Source organism: Centroberyx gerrardi, chromosome 9 (assembly GCF_048128805.1).
Source record: "Centroberyx gerrardi isolate f3 chromosome 9, fCenGer3.hap1.cur.20231027, whole genome shotgun sequence".
NCBI classification, from domain to species: Eukaryota; Metazoa; Chordata; class Actinopteri; order Beryciformes; family Berycidae; genus Centroberyx; species Centroberyx gerrardi.
In genome coordinates this window covers 8,103,107-8,123,875 of record NC_136005.1, presented here as the reverse complement: position 1 = coordinate 8,123,875, position 20,769 = coordinate 8,103,107, and the positions used below count along the sequence as shown (strand labels likewise).

At 40.3% G+C, this 20,769-nt stretch overlaps 1 protein-coding gene across 1 annotated transcript; it reads left to right on the top strand.

Annotated features, from left to right (window-relative positions):
- On the top strand, nt 1-20,497 carry mcoln2 (mucolipin TRP cation channel 2). The gene is made up of 14 exons (XM_071921855.2): nt 1-135; nt 1,224-1,377; nt 2,705-2,878; nt 3,775-3,931; nt 5,170-5,248; nt 5,342-5,438; nt 5,762-5,861; nt 6,629-6,741; nt 7,169-7,318; nt 9,102-9,203; nt 10,236-10,358; nt 13,334-13,540; nt 14,586-14,719; nt 19,909-20,497. Exons 1-14 carry the CDS (start codon nt 92-94, stop codon nt 19,943-19,945), a joined length of 1,671 nt encoding a protein of 556 aa, XP_071777956.2. The 5' UTR covers nt 1-91; the 3' UTR covers nt 19,946-20,497.
- Nucleotides 20,498-20,769: the final 272 nt, after the last annotated feature.

Genomic DNA, 20,769 nt, shown 5'->3' with positions numbered 1-20,769 from the left:
CAATGTCACTGCAGCTGATCAGTCAGCCCCTTCTGACAAATACACCCGTTTGACACCAGTGTGAGCGCGTGTCTAATCAATCACAGATAACATGGAATTATTGGTTCGATATCTGGATAGGAGCAACTCAATTAGGTAAGTTTCTGAATTTTACCACTAATCAACCATACTGCAAAACTAGCTGCATTTTGACATATAACCCACTAAAGAACAGTTTAGGGATATGTTTTTAAAATATACAAAAAATAGCCCAAATGTCGGGCTGTGATGTTCATTTGAAGTGTGTTTTAGACTTTGGAAATAACATTCTTCACATGCGCTGTTGACAACATATCTGCACATGTACATGCAAAGTATATCTTATATCTCATATATATCTCAATATATATATCTAATATCTGAAGTGTATGTAAAGTGCAGTTTATCCTCTTGTTCATGTACCAAGAGCTATATTCTCATTGCCTTCTACTTTGACAAATGGACTTTCTGAAATGTATTTAAATGTAATTGGCTTTAACAACGTTTAGTTGAACAGAAACATCGAATATCGAGTAGCCGAAATGAAACCAAAACTTCTTTACATAACCTACCGGTAACTATTGTTAATTTGTCATTTAACATAAAAAAAAAAAAAAAAATACGGCAGCCCACTTTTAAGTCAGGCACTTGATTTATCACTTGATATTCATGACTGGGACAGACAGTTATTCAACACAACAGTTTAAGTTGAAATCAGTTGTAAAATGTGTAGTCTACCAACAGATACCTAGCCTAAAAGTTAATATCCTACAAGAACAGTAAAATAGAGTATTTGGGAGATTTAAACGCTACAGTGAGAGCTTGAGGGGAAAATATTTAAAGTGCACTGAGCTAACCTTGGACTTGCACCCAGCTGCATGAATGCAGGCAGTGTCCTCAGTACATGTACTTCCTGTCAGAGAGGACCAATTTGGATCACTGCACTGAAAAACACGTGGTGGTGAAGTAAAAAATCCTCATCAGCTAACTTTTCAGTTTCACTTCTCTGTTTTCATTCAGAACGTGCTGTACTGTGCTGTTTTTTTTTTTTTTTTTTTACATATAAGGGGGGACACAAACTGCCAGAAACATAATCATTACAACTTTTAACAATCTGTACTTTTTCACTCGAGCTGAAGTTGTTGTTTCTCATTTGTCTCCCAGCAGCTGCATGATGTGTGTGTGTTGCGTTTTGGTGTTTTCAGCTCCATAATGAGTCAAGACATTATCAAGGAGGAGACCCTGAGAGATGACCTGAGGTACTACTTCATGAGTCCGTGTGAGAAGTACCGGGCCCGACGTCACATACCCTGGAAACTGGGGGTGCAGATCCTGAAAATCATCATGATCACCACACAAGTACGTGCGGTGGGGTTTAATGCTGATCATCAAAGACTTAGGAAAGAAGAAGAAGTGTGTAAATCTGTTCCGAAATGGTTCCAGCAGCTCGTTTAATTAAAACAGGAAACATGATCCCCGTCACAAGCTTTCAGAGTTCAACCACAGAATGATTTTCCCTCGTCAGGTTGTTTCATTTGATTCATTAGCCTATCAGAGGAGGCCTAGAGGCTGGAAACTATTCAGCATTTCACAAGAAAAAAAGCAAAATTTTGAGAAAAAATAGATGATAAATTTGCAAAGTAGAAATATGCTTTTTTCCTATCCCATAAATAATCTCGCAACCCTCCAAAATTGTCTTGTGACCTCCTGGGGGCTCCGGACCCCCAGGTTGAGAACCACTAGTCTAATTGCACATGTAAGCGAATGAAGATTGTACATTATCATCCTAGCTATGAACGTAAACCCTCGACAAGCTTTGAAATAAATGAGATTTGAAACTGAATTCTGACCTGGTGGTTCTCCATTTGAACTAGGATTCAGATATTTCAGTTGTTTAAATTTCCATTCATCTTAGTTGTGGGATACTATAATGCTATTAAAGCCTTTTAGTTCAGTTACTTTGTTCTTTGCGTCCATTCTGTTCATTTTCACACTTGCCAAAATCTAAACCTAAAAATCACTTTGGTCGCCAAGTACAGTAAAGGTACATGAATTTGTCTTGGTGGCATCAGAGCGGAAACATTTTTGATAACTTTACAGTACATGCTGGCACGCAGAGTCGTAACATGACAGGAGTGTATTGCATCTGGCCGTGAAATGACTGGACTCCACCCACGACTCTGAACCTTGAACTCCTTACTGTTGATTTCTTGTGACATTGACAATCAAGGAAGTTAAATGTTTTTTTTTGCAGTTGTACTCCTAAATCGCTCTTTAATACAAGCCTCCATTGAATGCCTGACATTAGGGCCGGGTGATAATTCAATATTATTGTTTATCGTCTTTCAGTGGAATAATATCGTGATGATATGGTGATTTTGGGATATCGTGACACACAATTCTGCTGTCTAAACTGATGATAACAAGGACATTTTATTTAAAAACTGACAAAATGAGGTATGGTAGGAATATTGTTTGATAATTTCAGGGTGTAATTTGACATCACACCCTAACATTACCATTCAGTTCAATGGGATGAACATTAATTTGATTATATAATGTGATTTTGCATACGTGAACCATATCTTGATATATATCGATATAGACAAAAAATTCTTGTGATTATTGTGATATTGATTTCAACCATATCACCCAGCCCTACCTGAAATGTAAATGTTCCCCGCAGCTCATCCTGTTCGGCCTCAACAACCAGCTGGTGGTGTCCTATAAGGAGGAGAACACCATGGCCCTCAAGAACCTTTTCCTGAAGGACTACAGCGGGGTCGACGAGGACGACTACAGCATCGCCGTCTACACCCAGCAAGACGTCTATGACAGTCTCTTTTATGTCCTGGATCAGGCAAGTGCACCCATCCCCCTCCCCCTCCACACACACACACACACACACACACACACACACACACACACACAGAGAGAGCATGATTTGCTTCAGTGACGAATTTCCGAATTAAACAGACAGTTAGGGCGGGAAGCGTCAGTGGCAGGGACTTATTAATGAGAATATTAATGAGATATCGAGGAAATGGGCGTCAACGTCAAACCCGCTCAGATCAAACTTGGACAGTAGTGTAATAGGGTGTATTCTCCGCCTCGTCACCCATCTGGGAAAAGAGTTTTAGTTGAAGTGCAGCCAAAAGCACCCGAAAAGAGACGGTCTGTTAATTTTGATATACAATTTCTAGAAAACTAAAGTTTAAAACATTTTCTTTTTCATTTCATGGGGTCTTTAATTCTATGTCTCTCTGTCTGTTTCTCATATGTTTCATAATCCAAATATGAAAAGTGATGGTTGTAACGGGGGTTGTTCAAAAATCTGTGATGGTATTATTGGTTGAAATGTTTTTTGTACGCCTACTGGTACGCCATGGAGGAATCAAAATATTCTGTTTCCCAGGACGTCAAAGTAATGGGATTTTGATACAAAAATGCAAGCAAGTATATTATTTTTTGACATTTAATGTTAAATAGTTGTATGTTATGATGTGGAGAATTGGCTAACAAGGTGAAAAAGTCATTTTTCATTTCATTGTGACTAATTTTGCTCACAAACCCGCTAGGGAACCACTGCTGTTTTTCAGCTGCATGTAAATTGACAAGGTTTTGTGTGTGTGTGTGTGTGTGTGTGTGTGTGTGTGTGTGCATGCCGGGGTGTGATAGCAAAGTTTGCAGTCTCTCTGACATCATGCAAATCACCCCGGAGCGGTGTGTTTTACCTGAGGCTTGTGATCTTTACAGTACAGCCAGTTAGGCCGGCTCTCTGTCGGCCCCATTAGCTACGCTGAGGATGAAGAGGGGAAACTTCTGCCTCTGGTCCTCTGTAAGGAATATTACAAGAGAGGCAGTGTGGAGCCGTCAGACGAGGCCTACGACATCGACGCCCAGCTGGAGGAAGGTGAGGGGGAACATTTACACTCAGGAGGGCTGCTAGTGCTGGTAAAATTTGTCTTTGGCGGATAAATCAATAATTTTTGAGGTGATCAAATTTGAATACCTCAGATATACACACTCACCGAGCACTTTATTAGGAACACCTTACTAATACTGGGTAGGTATCAGCTTACAGCTCAATGTCAACCAGCTATCAAAGTGCCATCCGCCTCAAGGTTCGACGTGTTGTACATTCTGAGATGCTTTTCTGCTCACCACAGTTGTAAAGAGGTTATCTGAGTTACTGCTGCCTTTCTGTCAGCTCCAACCAGTCTGGCCATTCTCCTCTGACCTCTCTCATAGCGTTTCCGTCCGCAGAACCGCCGCTCACTGGATGTTTTTTGTTTTTCGCACCATTCTGTGTACTGTAAACTCTAGAGACTGTTGTGCGTGAAAATCCCAGGAGATCAGCAGTTTCAGAAATACTCAAACCAGCCCGTCTGGCACCAACAACCACGCCACGGTCAAAGCCACTGAGATCACATTTTTTCCCCATTCTGATGTTTGATGTGAACATGAATTGAAGCTGATGACCTGTATCTGCATGATCTTATGCATTGCACTGCTGCCACATGATTGGCTGAATGGATAATTGCATGAATAAGCAGGTGTACAGGTGTTCCTCCTAATAAAGTGCTCAGTGAGTGTATATAGTCTTTGGTTTTTGCTTGTTCTCAAACTTTGTTCCTTCCTCATAATGCTCTTGTAATGTTGAATTCTGTTACACTTCATGATGAATTGCAAACTTGATTCATTGTAGTATGTGAGTGAGCAAGTTTAGCCTTGGCAAGTGAGCCAAAAAGTTAAGCATTTAGCTGACACTCTCATTTAGAGCAACTCACAATAGCTGCAAAAGTAGAAGCTGGATTACCGAATTGCCGTCATTACGAGCAACGACAGTAAGAAGCTCAAGAGTCAAAACAAAACTGTCCACACAAGAAAAGTAACAAACATTCCGGTGTTCGTACAATATTCATGCATAATAGAGACGTGCTAGGTAAAGAAATAAGTAAGGTGGGAAATTGATGAAGATGATGGTGATGATTTATTATTGTTTTGCCATTCCCATTCCCAAAATCACTCTAAAGAGCAACATTGCACAACTATAAAGCAAAGGATTTAGGACCAATAGAGCCACAAATGAAATCTCTATGGCAATATTTCGAAGTAATTTTCTCAATCAGTTTCTCTCCTCTCTCTCAGCTTGTATGTCACATGATCCAAAGACTACAAACCAGTGGAAAGCCCACAATTCATCGTTTTTTGATCTGGACTTTTACAGGTATGTAATCCCATCAGTATACATGGCTGTGACTAACAAATATCATTTAACTTTTGTCCTTTGTCCTTTAACATCCGCTGCTTCCTTATTCAGGCTTGTTGACATCAAAATAACCTTCCAGCTGAAAGGAATCAACCTACAGACAGTGCGTTCGCGCGAGTTACCTGACTGCTACTCTTTCTACATCACGGTATGATTCACCTATTTCCTGTCATAATATACATGAGTGGACAACATGTTATGAACACCTGCTCTTTCCATGAAATAGACTGACCAAGTGAACGCTATGATGCCTTATTGATTTCACCCATTAAATCCATTCATCAATTAGAGATGAGAGAACTTAAAGAAGCTTTGAGACAGTTGATATAAAAGTTTTGCAACTCAGTATTTGGCAAATGTAGTTTTTATTACTCTTAACCCATATTGTTCATACAAAGATTGCTCATCATATTGGCTGGTTTGCGCAGTCAAACATCCTCATAATCTACTTTCCCTTGGCCTTTTCCCTAGATAATGTTTGACAACCAGTGTCACAGTGGAAAGGTGAAAATATTCCTGGACATCGACGCCCTGAGCAGTACGTGCCGAGACTGGAAGATATCAGGGACGGGTAAGGAAGGCATACTGGTGCAAGATCTGGGCCATACATATTTGCAGAGTAAATATTTGGTTTAACGTCCTTGCAGTACCAGCTGGGTGAGGTTTACTGCATCAATTCAATTAAATACAACTTAATCAAGTAATTTAAAGGACACAATTAAAAGGTACAAAAACATTAAGAACAAGCCACAGAATAATCAAATCGCATCACAAAAAGAGACAAGACAGATTTCCAGAATAACAGTTGGCCATTTTCATATTTGTGCAGGCAGAGGTCAGCAGTCATATTCTATAACTGAAATTATAATAGTTTACAATTTTCCAGTGTTAAAAACCTAACATTTCTTATTTAAAATTAAAAATTTTAAATTTAAAAAAGCCTAAAGGGAGGAGGTTGAATTCATTGTGTAGGATGTGCGACTTGTCATCTAATATTGCCGGACATTTTATGTACTGTAGTATCAGATAACTTGTCAGTCATACTACTTTTATGTGACTATCTAAACCTTCTGGTATGCATTGCATTGTCTTGTTTGGCAAACCCCACCTCAAATATTACAAAACAGATATTAAGAATAATTTGTGGATACTATTTGACCCAGGAATGCGAGGTACTTTCACTCCTAACAAAAAGACAGTGCGGAGTCTGGACACTGTTGGCTGTTATTGAGGCGTTTTCCTGTAAGCATGCGGTTATCAGCAATAGAGGGAGTTATGTAAGAGATAAACCCACCCACACACACACACACACACACACACACTTTGTATCTGTTTCAGCCCAGAAGAACACACACTATCTCCTGGTGTTCGACGGCTTCGTCATCCTGGTGTGCCTCACGTCGGCCGTGTTGTGCGCCCGCTCCATCATACTGGCTGTGAGGTTACTGCAGGTGGGCTGTCCGGTCCGTCTGTACAACATCACACACTGCATTTTTATTCAGCCTCTCTCTAGTCGTTCCTGATTCTCTTCTTCTGTTTACATTTCTCTTCTTCTGTTTACGTTTCCCCCTCGCTCTGTTTCTGGCTTTCCAACTCTTTCACCATCATTTCTCCCTCTCCCTCTTATTATCCTATTAAATCCAAATGTCCCAGTAAGCATAAATCAGTCATGTTCACATTATATGGCATTCACTATCAGCTGTAGATATGGGTGAATTGTATCGACGGTTTAGCACACACTCTGCATGCACTTAGTGTTTGGTGTGATAAGGTGGCCCATCATAAAATTTACACTTAGTCATCTGCTCTACTCTTTTTTTTTTTTTTCTTTCATTATTTTTTTCAAAGATAATTTGAATTGCATCCGTGTCATTACAGAGATTCTCCAGATTCTTCTGTGAGAACTACAATCGCAAAGTATGCGAGGACGACCAGAGTGAGTTCCTGAACGGCTGGTACGTGCTGGTCATCGTCAGCGACCTCTTGGCCATAGTGGGATCCATACTGAAGATGGAAATACAGGCAAAGGTAAAGCTCATCCTGTCCTTCTGTCTTTTAAAAAAAGAAAAAAAGACAGTTACTGTATTCCCATGATGTCACATGCATTTCCTACCAATATGGTGCCTTACAATATAGACACTTCATTGGCCGTGGCTGTCGTTTTATTATAATCACCTGTTATTTTATTACAATCACCTGTTATCTTCCTACCGAGATGGCCGTGTGATGATGTAACAGAATACAATGAATACCGTCCAAAAGTGACTGAGCGTATTACATAACATCACCCAGATAAATGTAGTTTACAAAACTGCAGAAACAAAAAGAAGGGAGAGAGGCACTCTTTGGTAAAAAATGTGGAGAACCATCAGTCACAGCAAAAAAATAAAAACAACCAGCAATCTGAATCATATTAAAAGTGGAGCAAACTGCATTGCTGTCACCGTTTTATTGCACTCTTCTGGATAACGGGCAATTGAGAAATAAAATGACTGGAAACGGTTGATAAATCAAGCTGTCTCCCGTCAGCGGCTGGTGGACTTTGGAGCGAGGCGGCTGAATGTAGACACTGTAAAGAGCTGTTTACTTTAACCCGAGTGTGACTTCTCGCTCTGTCCCTTTTATAGCCCCCATGTTAAGTATTTACCTCCAGTTTGACAGAGGCAGAAATGAACTCTCTCTTTATATACGCTCTCTCTCCGCTGACTGAGGCTTGTGTTTGTGAGGGAAGCCGCTGCCAGTCTTCTGCGGCGAGCGTGTGTGTGTGTGTATCCCGGTGCGGTTAACTCTGGAAACACACTCTTTCAAGTAGTAGTCACATTTGGTTTTGGAGTAGCGCTGGTATTTTTTTTACTTCTTAATTGATCCCACAATGGCAAAATCCTTCATCGCTGAACACCCTAAGCAGACTTTGATCAAATAATTCTTGGCGTTTTCTTTTAAACTACTTGGCACACCAGCTGGGTGCGGTTTACTGCATTGGAACAGTTCGGATAGTTAGTCAGGTGTTCAGTCACAGAAAAGAAAATTAAAGCTACAATAGGAAACTTCACATGTTGGCGGCTCCAAATTGCAGCGAGTGGTATCTGCTTGGAAAAACTGGAACTTCAATACCCAGAAATCCTGTAGCATGACGTCAGTAAACTGCACACACCACGTTCGTGTTTACCAACCTGGCCAGTCTGTGATGCTTTATATCAGTGGTTTTTAACCTGGGGGTCGGGACCCCCCCCAGGGGGTCGCAAGAAAATTCTGGGGTTTCGTGAGATGATTTATGGAATAGGAAAAACACATTTCTACTATACAAATGTATTATTATGGCTATGGGTTTTTTTTTTTTTTTTTTTAAATATTTTTATGTTGGGTTTTTTTCTTGTGAAATTCTGAATAGTTTTAAGCCTTTATGACTCTGATAATTAATCAAATGAAACGACCTGAAAAGAGAGAATCATTCTTTTTCATTTGGGCAAATAGTGTCTCAATTATTAGGGATGGGACACTCTTCTCTATTACAGCCCCACTTTGTGATTTAAGCTGATAAGACAGATGTATTATTACATTAAAATCTTAGCGCAGCTCTAAGTTGACTTTAAAATAGTCTAACCTTGCTGTCACTCACTGTAGTGTCCCATGTGGCAAACCCCATCCATCTGGTGTTCCAAGTAGGTTAAAACAAACACTAATAAATATTTGCCAATCCTGTAGTATTTGACAGATCTTACCCGACCCCAAGTAAGACAACACACTAATCTAAGCACAAACTACTCTTTCAGTGCTGTGTGTGTGATTTCTCCCCCTCTCCCCCTTATAGAGTCTAACCAGCTATGATGTGTGTAGCATCTTCCTGGGAACCTCCACATTAATGGTTTGGGTCGGTGTGATCCGGTACCTGGGCTACTTCCAGAAGTACAACGTAAGTCTATGAGCCTTTCTCCATCATTGTACTGGTCTTTCCTTGCAGATGTAAATCTAACACTCTTACAATGAGTATAGTAATAGAATAAGTGTAAATTCCTGGATCATCAAGATTACAAGCAACCAATCAAGTTGCTTGTACTCTCTTCATAAAGCACAGGTTGCACCATGTGACCATTTAGAAAGCACTGGCATTCAGTATAATGAACTCAAGTCATCACAACACAACCTGAACTCAATTAACACACAGTTCTCAAGGTGCAAACACTAAGAAGCAAAATTGTTCAGACACCAGTCAGAACCTCTGGATGAATAAAACTTCAGTTTACTGTACTGTACATCCAGGTAGTAAAATGTTTGAAATTTGATATTGTGTTCTTTTACCTGCACACTTATGTAATTTATGAAGACTACAGTAGCATGATGTAGCAAAGTTCAAAATGTATAGAGGCTGTTCTGAAAAAGCCTATGGTTCCTGATGCATAGTAACAGGTTTTTATGGTAGCGTTTTGAATTGATCTCACCAGTGTGTGTGATGGGTATTCAGTCTGTGTATTGGATGGCTCTTGTGTGCTATCTGAAGTCAAAGTTTTACTTAGATGGAACATGAGTTTTTGAGTAGAGCGTTGATTTTGTCATAGAAATTTGAGGTTTGTACAGATCAGTGTGCGTTTTTGGTTTTGTTTCTAGTTTTGGGAAAATGGAGCATCATTTCAGGAAATGTGACTTGTGTTGTTTGGGAAAAGACTGTAATGTCTCTGTATTAATGCCTCCGGGACAAACTTTTACATTTATTGATAATTAAAGTGATTCTGACGATGATTACAGGCTTCAGGGAACTGTAAAATGACCAGAATGTGTGTCGGAGATGTGGATCGCCTATTTTCTCTCAGTGTTCACGCACGTGTACACACATATACCACAATCCACCTGTTCTACCCTCCAGTAAATCGAATTAATATCTCAGCTTAGTTTTTGTTCCTGATTCCATCGCTGCCTCTCACCCTCTTCATGCTTCCTCTGTGTCTAGGTGCTGATTCTAACCATGAAAGCGGCTTTTCCCAAGGTGCTGCGCTTCTGCTGCTGTGCCGGCATGATCTACCTGGGCTACACCTTCTGCGGGTGGATCGTGCTCGGGCCGTACCACGAGAAGGTAACTGACCAAAGTAGAGGAAGTGAAAGCCTTAAGATTAGAGAAGTGGACTGAATCCCTGGACCGGCTTGTAAAGTCTGGGTGGGGGAAGTTGCTCTAGCTAGTTGCTCTAGCTCAGAGGTCAACAGGTTTTATTAGGCAAGTGCTGAAGTCAAGTTGGAACAAATCAAGAGTCCAGTATCAATTTAATATCTTAAAGAAAAGAAAATATCTTGGCCTTTTCAATGCAATATGGTTTTAATAGGATAAAAACTTGGTAAGAGCATCATGAGTTTGATTTCTATAATCAGTTTCAAAATAAATTCAATCATTCCATACAAATTCAGAAAACAGAATTTAAATTCAAAGTCAAGTCCCAAGTCACCAGAACTTAAGTCAAGTCTCAAGTCCTCTCTTTATGCATTAAGTCAAGTCTCAAGCAATTAAAATTATGACTCAAGTCTGACTCCAGTCCAAGTCATGCGACTTGAGTCCCCACCTCTGGGCAAGTGTCAAGTGTGTATTTGTGTGTAAATTTATAAGCTGGTTTAGACAACCTTCCCTGATTGAAGACGGGCTAAAAAGTCGATGTAATTTTACCATGAAAACACACTGAACACATTGAATTGGCAAAGGCTGAACATGGGAATGATCCTGGGAAAGGTTTTTTCAATATAATGTTAACCCAGGAACAATGAACACAAAACACAAGTCAGTTCAAGTAGAAAAACGGGTTCATGTCTCAACATAAATTACCGCTCTGGGTTTTGTAAAGAGATGAAAACAAAAACGTACATCAGGAAGTAACTGCCGGTTGAGTCAGTCCAAGTTACTGTTCAAAATTGTCAAAATAATAGGAATGCCTGTTAAGTTCCCACACAATGAAAGGATCCAGGTGTTCTTTACTAGTTTGAGATGCATTTTGACATGATTTAGAGGGACGAGGAATATTTGTAATTATTACTAACAACAGTTATGAGTGATCACCCTCATCCTGTGATCATTCTCTTCCCTACAAATTACCTCACTACCTCATGTCTCTCACAGTAGACAACCACTTATTTAGTATATTTAGTTTTAGAAACAGCACATGTCAGCACTGTGCCTTGCAAATGATCGGGGAAACTGGATTAATGGCCTTGGGCAACTTCAGTTCCAAAATCCACATTTGGCCTCATATTTTTCTGGAGGCACTGTACATATACAGCCACCAGGTGGCGGTGTTTGTGCACGTTTTGCACATGAAATCTCCAAACTCAAGGACAGCAGCCCCACTATCCTTGAAAAGCAAAATACCATCAGGGAAGTATGCAAGTGTGTTTAGCTGTCCTCTGCTCTCGCCCGTTAAGATAAATTATTTACGGAAGTCCGTAAAGCAGTAGGCGTCTAAACAAGGAGAGACAGATGTGAGATAGATTGAGCTCAGCAGCACTGGGAGAGGTGAAGTCTCACTGAACAAATGGATTTGTTGATAATCTTAACCAAATACATTTTAGACTCATTTGTCCTCATTTTGTTAGATCAGTTTACTGCAGAGCCACATGCTCATGATTTATGGACCATAACTCATACGAAAATTGTGTGGACAAGCACAAACACTCATGTGTTCCTCACAGCTTTTTATTTGTAAATGTTCCTCAGAATGACATACAAAAACCCAGTATTGTACCTTAAAATGGGAACATAATGCATATCACTTCTCAAATTCAATCAAAGCAATCTGTTTATAAATAAGCTTTTATATCCAACCCATAAACAAATTGACAAGAAAAAAGATCTCATATCAATGAATACGATATAAATTGAAGTTTCAGTTCCCATTTTGCACCTGACTGTACTGAAAGTGAATTGACCTGCAGCTCCGCATACTGTCAAGTCATGCCAACAAACCAGTTTCTATTCCTCCTGCATCTTAACGCTGCAGTCAGTGGAGCAGTCACGATATTTACATTGCGGTGGCCGGCGGGGGAGTCCCCCTGTCCCGTCAGCCCTTCAGGCTCCTCTCTGTGTATTTACTGAAGGGATAAACAGAGGATGTTGCAGGACTTGCCATCCCACACGTCCTCCTCTGGTGCCGCGGCCTGGATCCATACGGTCTGAGTGGGCTGTTGTGTTTAGATCCTATCGTAGTCCAGGGGAGTCTGGCTCTTCCATAACGTTCACGTCTGGGTTGCGGGCTTTCCCTCGTAGCCGTCTGTCCCTCTTTGTTTGCCTTTCTGTTTTTCTCACTCCACCTCTCTCAACCATGTCCCTCTTTCTTCTCTTTCTTCTCTGCACCTCTACACCTCTTTCTCCTCTTTCTCACTCATTAAAACGTATTTATTTCCTTCTCTTTTTGATATTTCTCTCTCTCGCTGTAGGGAAAGGTTCTATATGAGTACTTAAAATCACTTCTCCAAACCCATTTTTATACACTTGCTTATATGTGATGTCGTCTTTTTATCTTTCTTTTTTTTATTTTATCCTTATATATGTATTTATTTTGGTTTTTATCTTACTGCTACAGTATTGATTTGAATGTTGCACCTCTGTCCTCTTAATTTAATTCCTGTTTCACACTGTTCCATTGCTTTTTGAAATTGATTTTGAGTATATTCTGCTTTTATTTTGACTGTCAAAGCGCTCTGTTTTTAAAGGTGCTATATAAATAAAGTTAGTATTATTGTGCTGTTGAAATCCATAAATTATTTAAAATCTCCGGTCAACAGGTTATTGGAAAAAAGTACGAGATACAGCCAGATTTTAGGTTTTGAACGGAGTTGAACATGTTGTCGTCTTGAACATATTGTCTAGTGTTTATGTTTAGTGTTTATCTTTAGTGCGTATGTCTTATCTATTGGCAGACCACTGTTGAAATAATTACTTCTTCTGTGGTTTTAGACCCAAATGTTATATACTGCGGTTCCATCCTGTACCTCTGTGACTCATTGCACTTGTGTAAACTATTTGTGTGTTTTTAACTTTCACATGAATCAAATCTGTCCTCCTTGTCCCAGTTTGAGGGCCTGAGTCGCGTGGCGGAGTGCCTGTTCTCCCTGGTGAACGGGGACGACATGTTCACCACCTTCGCCCAGCTGAAGGACAAGAACACGCTGGTGTGGCTCTTCAGTCGCGTCTACCTCTACTCCTTCATCTCCCTCTTCATCTACATGGTGCTGTCGCTCTTCATCGCCCTCATCACCGACGCCTACGAGACCATCAAGGTACTTTGTTGTGCGTCGATTCATGAGTTTGTTTTCTCCCAGCGTGGCTATAAGGCAGCGAGGTCAGGCCAAAACAAGGGTCCGTACATTCCAAATCATGAAGCCACGTCACATATTGGAAGCTCATAGTATTAGTGCTTAAGCGTACAGAATATTATAAAATAGACTGACCAGGTGAAAGCTGTGGACCCTTTTTGAATTTCCCTTTTTAAATCTACTTATGCCATGAAGGGGAGCTGGGAAAAAAAAAATGTTAAGCCTTGAGACGAAATTGAGACATCGAAAACCAGGTGCCACTCGATGTATGGATGGAGAAGAATTGTGTTTCATTTTTAGCATAATAATCTGTGACATTTTCATATAAATAAATGTCCATTTTGTTTCTTCCTAACACCGATTTGATATAACACAATACAAATTCAACCTATAGCCAAAATCCTCTGGCACACAGGTAGAGTGAGGTGTTTTCCATTTCCAGCAGCAGCAACAGCTGATTGTTTGGAGTAAACAGAAGAAGAACTGGGTAGTTAGCATGAGCAGTGATAGCCACCGTGGCTGAACAGACAAAGAAAAGAGCGCCACCTACAGAAACTCAAACTCCATCAACAGAAAAACACAGGAAACAGATGTGACAGTACCGCCCACACTGTTTGATTGACAGGTTATCTGTGGGAAGAGCAGTGCAGAAACACCACAGCAATGAGCGCTGAGCACCAAAGATGTTGCCAAATAAAAAACAATAAAATGTGGATCTCACAACAGATTGGTTGGCCCTGCCCCTTGGTTTCAATGAGGAATGCTAACAAGCCATTTTAGGGAAACTTGGGGACAAATGTCTAAACTGTAAAAAAAATCTAAATTTCTCTTTAGCCGTTTGTCGTAGGATCCATTTCGTGTCCCCATGTGTTTAACGCATGAATTACGAGAAAGAGAAGAGTGTCTCTGAAACCAAATGGCTGCACCTAATTGCTTGCTGGATTTCAGACAGTAATTTTGAGGGTGTTTATATTTTTAATTGTTTTGTCTTTGTTGTTCTTACTGACAGAATTTCCAGAAGGATGGATTCCCGACGACAGACCTGCAGAAGTTCCTCAGAGAGCAGAAAGATTTTCCTATTGTAGAGGGGAGCAGCCAGACGGACGTTCACATGGGACACTCACTGCTCTGCTGCTGCAAACGGTACGGTAGTCCTACAGTAATATTAAGATAATTAAATGCTATTTATCCTTTATTTACATATCTTTTTTTCAGCAACACCCTGCCTCACACACATTCACACCTGGGAGCTGCCAACACAGACAGTTGGGGGTTAAAGTCACAATGAAACTGCATTTTGAGAGCATCTTGCTTCCTTAATGTGATATTTTTCCTGCTGAAACAGGACATTCGAAAGTGTAAACCAATGGGATATCAGTTAGGGAGAGAAAGGCGGTTTTATTTGATGGGAGGGGCGAGATTGTTAAAAAATCTGTGATGGTTTTATCGGTTGGAATTTTTATGTTGCCTCCTGGTACACGATGTAGTCACCACTTAAGGTTTTCCCTACAATCCTGGTGATGCAACGCAACTGATGTGTTTATTAAAGTGGTAGACTACTCTGCAAGATCTTTGTGGGTTTTTTTTTTTGTTTGTTTGTTTTTTGGGCCTCATCTTTGTTGCTAAGCGCTCATTGCTGTGGTGTCTCTGCACTGCACGTCCCACAGATCACTTTCCTTGGATTTTCTGTCGATAAAGTTTGAGTTTCTGTAGTTGGCGCTCTTCTCTCTGTCTGTTCAGCCACGGTGGCTATCGCTGCTCATGCTAACTACCCGGTTCTTCTTCTATTTATTCTAAACAAACCGCTGTTGCAGCTGCGGGAAATGTAAAACGCATAATTTCCTGTGCGGCAGAGGGTTTTGTGACCTACCAGACACCGGGTGTTTAAAACAGCAAATGTAGAAGCTTTCATGAACTGGATATAGGTTGAATCAGTATTGTGTTACATCAGTCTGCAATAGAGAAGATGTCGCTGATTATTACTTTAATGTGTTTGTATTCATGCCTATACAAGTAAAGCACACACAGCATGATGGAAATACAATGTTACTTGTATATAACATCAGTATTTGTCACAGAGTAAAACGCAGCTGGCGTCGCCGACACCTTGTTGCTTCAGCAAGTCGCTGTGCTTCTCCATACGTCCCCGTCTTTCTGCTCATTCCTTTGCTATGAGCCAATCTCTATCATCAGCAGGCAGCAGAGCGGAGTGGAGTTTCCTCCACGCTGCGGTTTGGCTTGGTCCAATGTGGTCTGAGAGCAATGAAATTAGTGGTAGGAGCTATGCAGACACACCCAGTGATGGGCTGATTACAGAGAAGCTGAGGCTGTACGCTGGGAAGAGCCCCCCACACCCCTCTCCCTCCTCCTCCCTGCTCTGACTGTGCAGGCTCCCAGATAAACAAGCCACGGCCAATGCACCGAGACTCAAATTGAGCTAGAAACTTTAGTGTAAGCAAGGCCGGTTGTTTAGTTGCAAAGTGTTTTTGGAGTCGAGGGCGATGAGTGAAAGTTTGACTCCAGCTGCCTTTCTAGTGGTGTGTTAGTTCAATGGCTCTCTCTCCCGTCCGGTGTGTGCGGTTTTGTTTTATGCATTATGTTCGGAAATGTTTAAGACATTTGTGATGAAGAAGACAGTGGTCTCCATCACTGTCTTATCCTCTTATCCTCCTGAGATTAGATTATTACCTCCATGTAATGTTTTCACCCGCGTCTGTGTGTTTCTCCGTCCGTCTGTTAGCAGGATATCTCAAAAAGTTGGGCACGGATTTGCACAAAACTTGTTCTGAAGGTTGGTTGTGGGCCAAGGAAGAACTGATTAACTTTTTATGTCGATTGGCCAAAGGGGGGCGTGGTGGTGGGCGTGGCATATCACCAAAAGGTGGTTGTCAGACATGTCTGTGCTCTACTGAGCACATTTTCTAATTAAATATTATTTTACAATATGGCCAGGTAATGAGTTTCTTTGTTCGAGTTGTATTTTACCACATCCCTTTTGAAGCTGCATGTCTGGTGCTCCTGGTCAAATATAGTCATCAGTTCCTTTTTCTTCTGTTTTTACAAAAGTGAAAAGTTCCAAAGCTCAATCAAAAGAACAATTACACCAGACTGTGGTTGGTTACCTTGTCTTTTTGGTTCTTCATTCTAACTAGAGATTGTTATAATCTTTCATAACTTTCTCTAGCTGTCTGTCAGTGTAGTTTCACATCTCATGCATGAAGCCGTTTTGTAACTTTCACATCTCATGCATGAAGCCATTTTGTAACCGAGTGCAAAAGATTCATTGTTTATCCCTCTGGAACAGAAACAGCAACTACTGTAGCAAGGTTTGTGTACAGTTGCGTGGTGTTCGTCATCGAGCCTCAAACGTTTGTGGATACACTGGGAGAGGAATTTGGAGCCGCCGTCATCTTAAACACAAAGAATGAATTGAATTCATTAATGACAGGAACGGTATAACCAGAGAGTTATTAGTTATTAGAGAGATTATTAGTGAAATATGATGCGGCTGTGTCTTCTTTTAAGGGCTCTACCATTGTTTTAAAACACTAAAAATTGATCTAAACATGTTAACACTTTGATTACATGGTTCTCCTCTTTATGTTTTTCTTTCACCAAAGCGAAATAGCTTCCCGCCATCCTGTTTTCCCCCTTTGGTTGTCAAAGTGTTTGGGCAAGTGCAGTCTCAGTTACAGGGCCATTATGTAATAATGTGTAATGCAATGTAATGCAAGAATCGTGATTTAATATTCTTCTGCTTTCCGGAGATTAACTTAAAACCGCTAGTGGCTTTTTGGTATAAAGTGACTGCCTTTCATTAGAGTTACCCTCGTCAAGTTTCACAGATTTTGTAAATGCAGCAATGTGCCGACTCTTTGTCTTGTCTGACTTTAATTATTATGAGTATCCTAAACTCACTCTGCTCACACAAATTTGATCAGTGAACATGTTAATGTCTTACTGGATGAAATTTCATCTACATGCAATCAGCCGCTTCCTACTGTTATCTCCTTCCATTGCAGCGAGTTCACTTATCTTGCTCAGGAAAACAAGTTGAGGATTAAGGCCTCAGAAGAGTCAGCCTGTCGTTGGGTTTAATACTTGGTATTGGAACCAGAATATCAAGTTTGTAATATCTATTAGATGAACTGTAGATGAATGAAATTGAATGTTACATAATTCATCTGAAGAACTATGTCAGCACTGGTTATTGGAGGACAAATATGTTAAAGGTTGAAGACAAAAATCATCGCGCTCAGCCAACATATAAAGAAACGGGGTGCGTTCAACAATCACAGAAGTCCAGTAGATACAAAATAAGTTTGCACACCCAAATCAGTCAAGACGTTTTTTAATTCAGCTTCTTTAAACAAACACTACGCAGCAAAACCCATGATCAACACTATGAACTACTTTATCTACTGGACAAATGTTATCAGCAACACACACAGCATGCAGGTTAATCTTGTTGTGCCAAGTATTCTGAAAGTTGACTTAAGGTAAAACTTAAATACATGTGACTGAACTAACACTTTAGATCCACACAACACATTTCTACTGACCTGATAATTGTCTTTAGACTTAAGAATGTAGCTGCTGCAATTCATAACCGCTATGTGATTATACTGTAACAAAAAAGCAGCTTAGCCAAAGGATTGATGGTATACTGTGCTTGACAGGATGCTAAGCTATACTGGGAAGCAATATTATACAGTAAAGGCTGTTTGCTTAGGCAAATCTCATGTATATGTTTCAGCTGAAATGGAGTTGAGCTAATTTTACTTTCCACAGAATGCGTCCATCCGTCCTGGTTGAAAACCCATTTGGTCACCGCGATGTACATTCACATCCTCAAACTGCCACAGCGATTTGTAGAACAGAGAATGTAAGCTCAACTGTAAATTCAACCCATCAGTAAAATGTGTTGGTTATGGCAGATTTTAAAGATGAAGACAAAATGGCAGACAGATCTTTTACATATTTCACTAACTATTCCACTTGAGAGCAAACAGCCAAAGGCAAGAAAGTGTGCAAGAAGCGCTGTAACAAGGCTTTCGTTTTCAAAGTGCTTGTTGGGGTTTATTGGGGGGTTTATATGGGAGGAATAATAATTGTATCTTTTGTATCTGGGTTATCTCTGCACATTCGGGTGGAAACCTAGTGGTTAAAGCAGCAGGCCTGTGACTGGAAGGTTACTGGTTTGAATTCCTGGACTAGCTGTAAAAATCTGACACTTGACAAAGACACTTCAGTCCCAGCAGCTCCAGTGGTCAGCAGAGGTTTAGAGGCAGCTCCCAGGTGTGAACAAGTAACTGTGGGTTTTTTTTTTCTTTCTTTTTTTTTTCTTCTTTAATTTAATTTCTTGTGTCCTTCATTACACGTTTGATGTAATATCTAATGGCTAATGTACGACTCCAAAATAAAAGAAGGCAAGGACAGAGGACAGATAAAGATCCTGGGAGTTTACTTGCCAGTTGAGGATGCTTTGGTCGGTCACTTGGCTGACGAGAACGAATGGGTAAACCACAACGCATCACATCAAACAGCTCTGTAGTCTATATTACAGACAGTTCAAACATATTAACGGCTGTAAGTTTTAATTGATGGTGTGCGACATCAAGTTCACGGCTCATCTCAGACTGTAAACACGGCTCTCTGAGACGTTTGTTCTGTCAACTTGTTCAACTTGGGACGATCGCTCCCCGCAAAGACACAAATATTGATATTCACCTTGTGAGTGTGAAGCAGGGCGTCGCTCACTTGAAGCAGGGCGTTGCTGAAAGAAGAGCATGTGTACTCAGTCAACCTTCCATGGATAAATAAAGTTTTTAAAAAAATGTGAATTTTTTTAATGATTGATCATAACCAAATGGAAGTCAACTGTGTGTGTGTGTGTGTCTTGTGAACACAAAAACTCAAGAACAATACATAGAAACTCCATACTTACACTACAGGTTCCCCCTGTAGATCAGATGATCTGATTAGATTTTGGAGCACCTTGCTGCATAATTTTGCATATTAATCAGGAAAAATGATTTTCTTGAAACTACTGTAACTCCTTAATGATTTGAGAAAATACGCATTTTGTTTTTATAGACAACTGACAAACAGCTTAGAAAAAAAAACAAAAAACACACACGATACATAAAAAAACAACCCTAAATAGGAGGAGGGGGGAAAAAAAGTAACTCCTTAATGCTTAAAGATAGAGTTCAAGTATTTTGACAAATATTTGCTAAAGAATGCATTAATTAGCTTAATTATCTCGTTAGAATAACTGGTTATGTTTAATATATCATGGTGCTAAGTGTTTTTGGATCATGTTGTTGCAGAGTTCCAGAACATGATGATGTCATACTCATCAGCTGACAGCAGTCCGGCTCCAGGTGAGGCTCTCCAGAGAGGAGGATGCTGGGAAAAAGGATTCACAGGTCTGAGATACGGACTTCCACAGAGGAGATCAAAGCTCCCAACGGGGAAGACTGGAAAGTGCAGGTTTATGGTTCCGGCAAAAGACTTTGTGTTCTCTGCAGAGGAAAGCACAGTAAAGTGCAACAGAAAATGCCAAATGAGTTTCCTCTCTTAAAACATGAAACCGAAGCTCGAGCAAAAAGAGTTGGAGCTTGGACTAAGACAGAAAAGCCTCAAATGTTGCCAAGTTTTACTTTATCTAATGGAATTCAGGGATATTCAGCAGTTTACTGGGCCTTTTTCAGGCACGCACATGAGTTTGGTCGCCAAAGAATGGGATTCTGATGCACTCGATGTAAATTCAATATGTTTTCCTAAGTTGAATGTTGTTACAAACACCAGAGCTATGCAAGATCACGCAAAAACCTCGATATAATTTATTTTTCAAGTGTCTTGTGGATTTGTTTGTTGATACAATTTTGCATACATTAAAGAGAATCTTTTATTCGACCGTTGACGTTGTTGCCCATCTTTATATATTGAGCAGTTCATTCTCTGAAGATTTAAATCAGACAGCAGGTCAACATCATATACTAATTGGATGATTTACACGGTCCACAAAGTCCACAATTGCGTTGTGTAATAAGCCAATAAAACCTGTAGATCCGCCTTGAGGCAGGATCTTGTGGCAGTGGAGGACAGTTAAGATGGAAGTGAAGTCTTTCTGAATTATAGCTGACAATGCATGAGAGATGAGAGGCGATCGTATTTATTGAGTGATT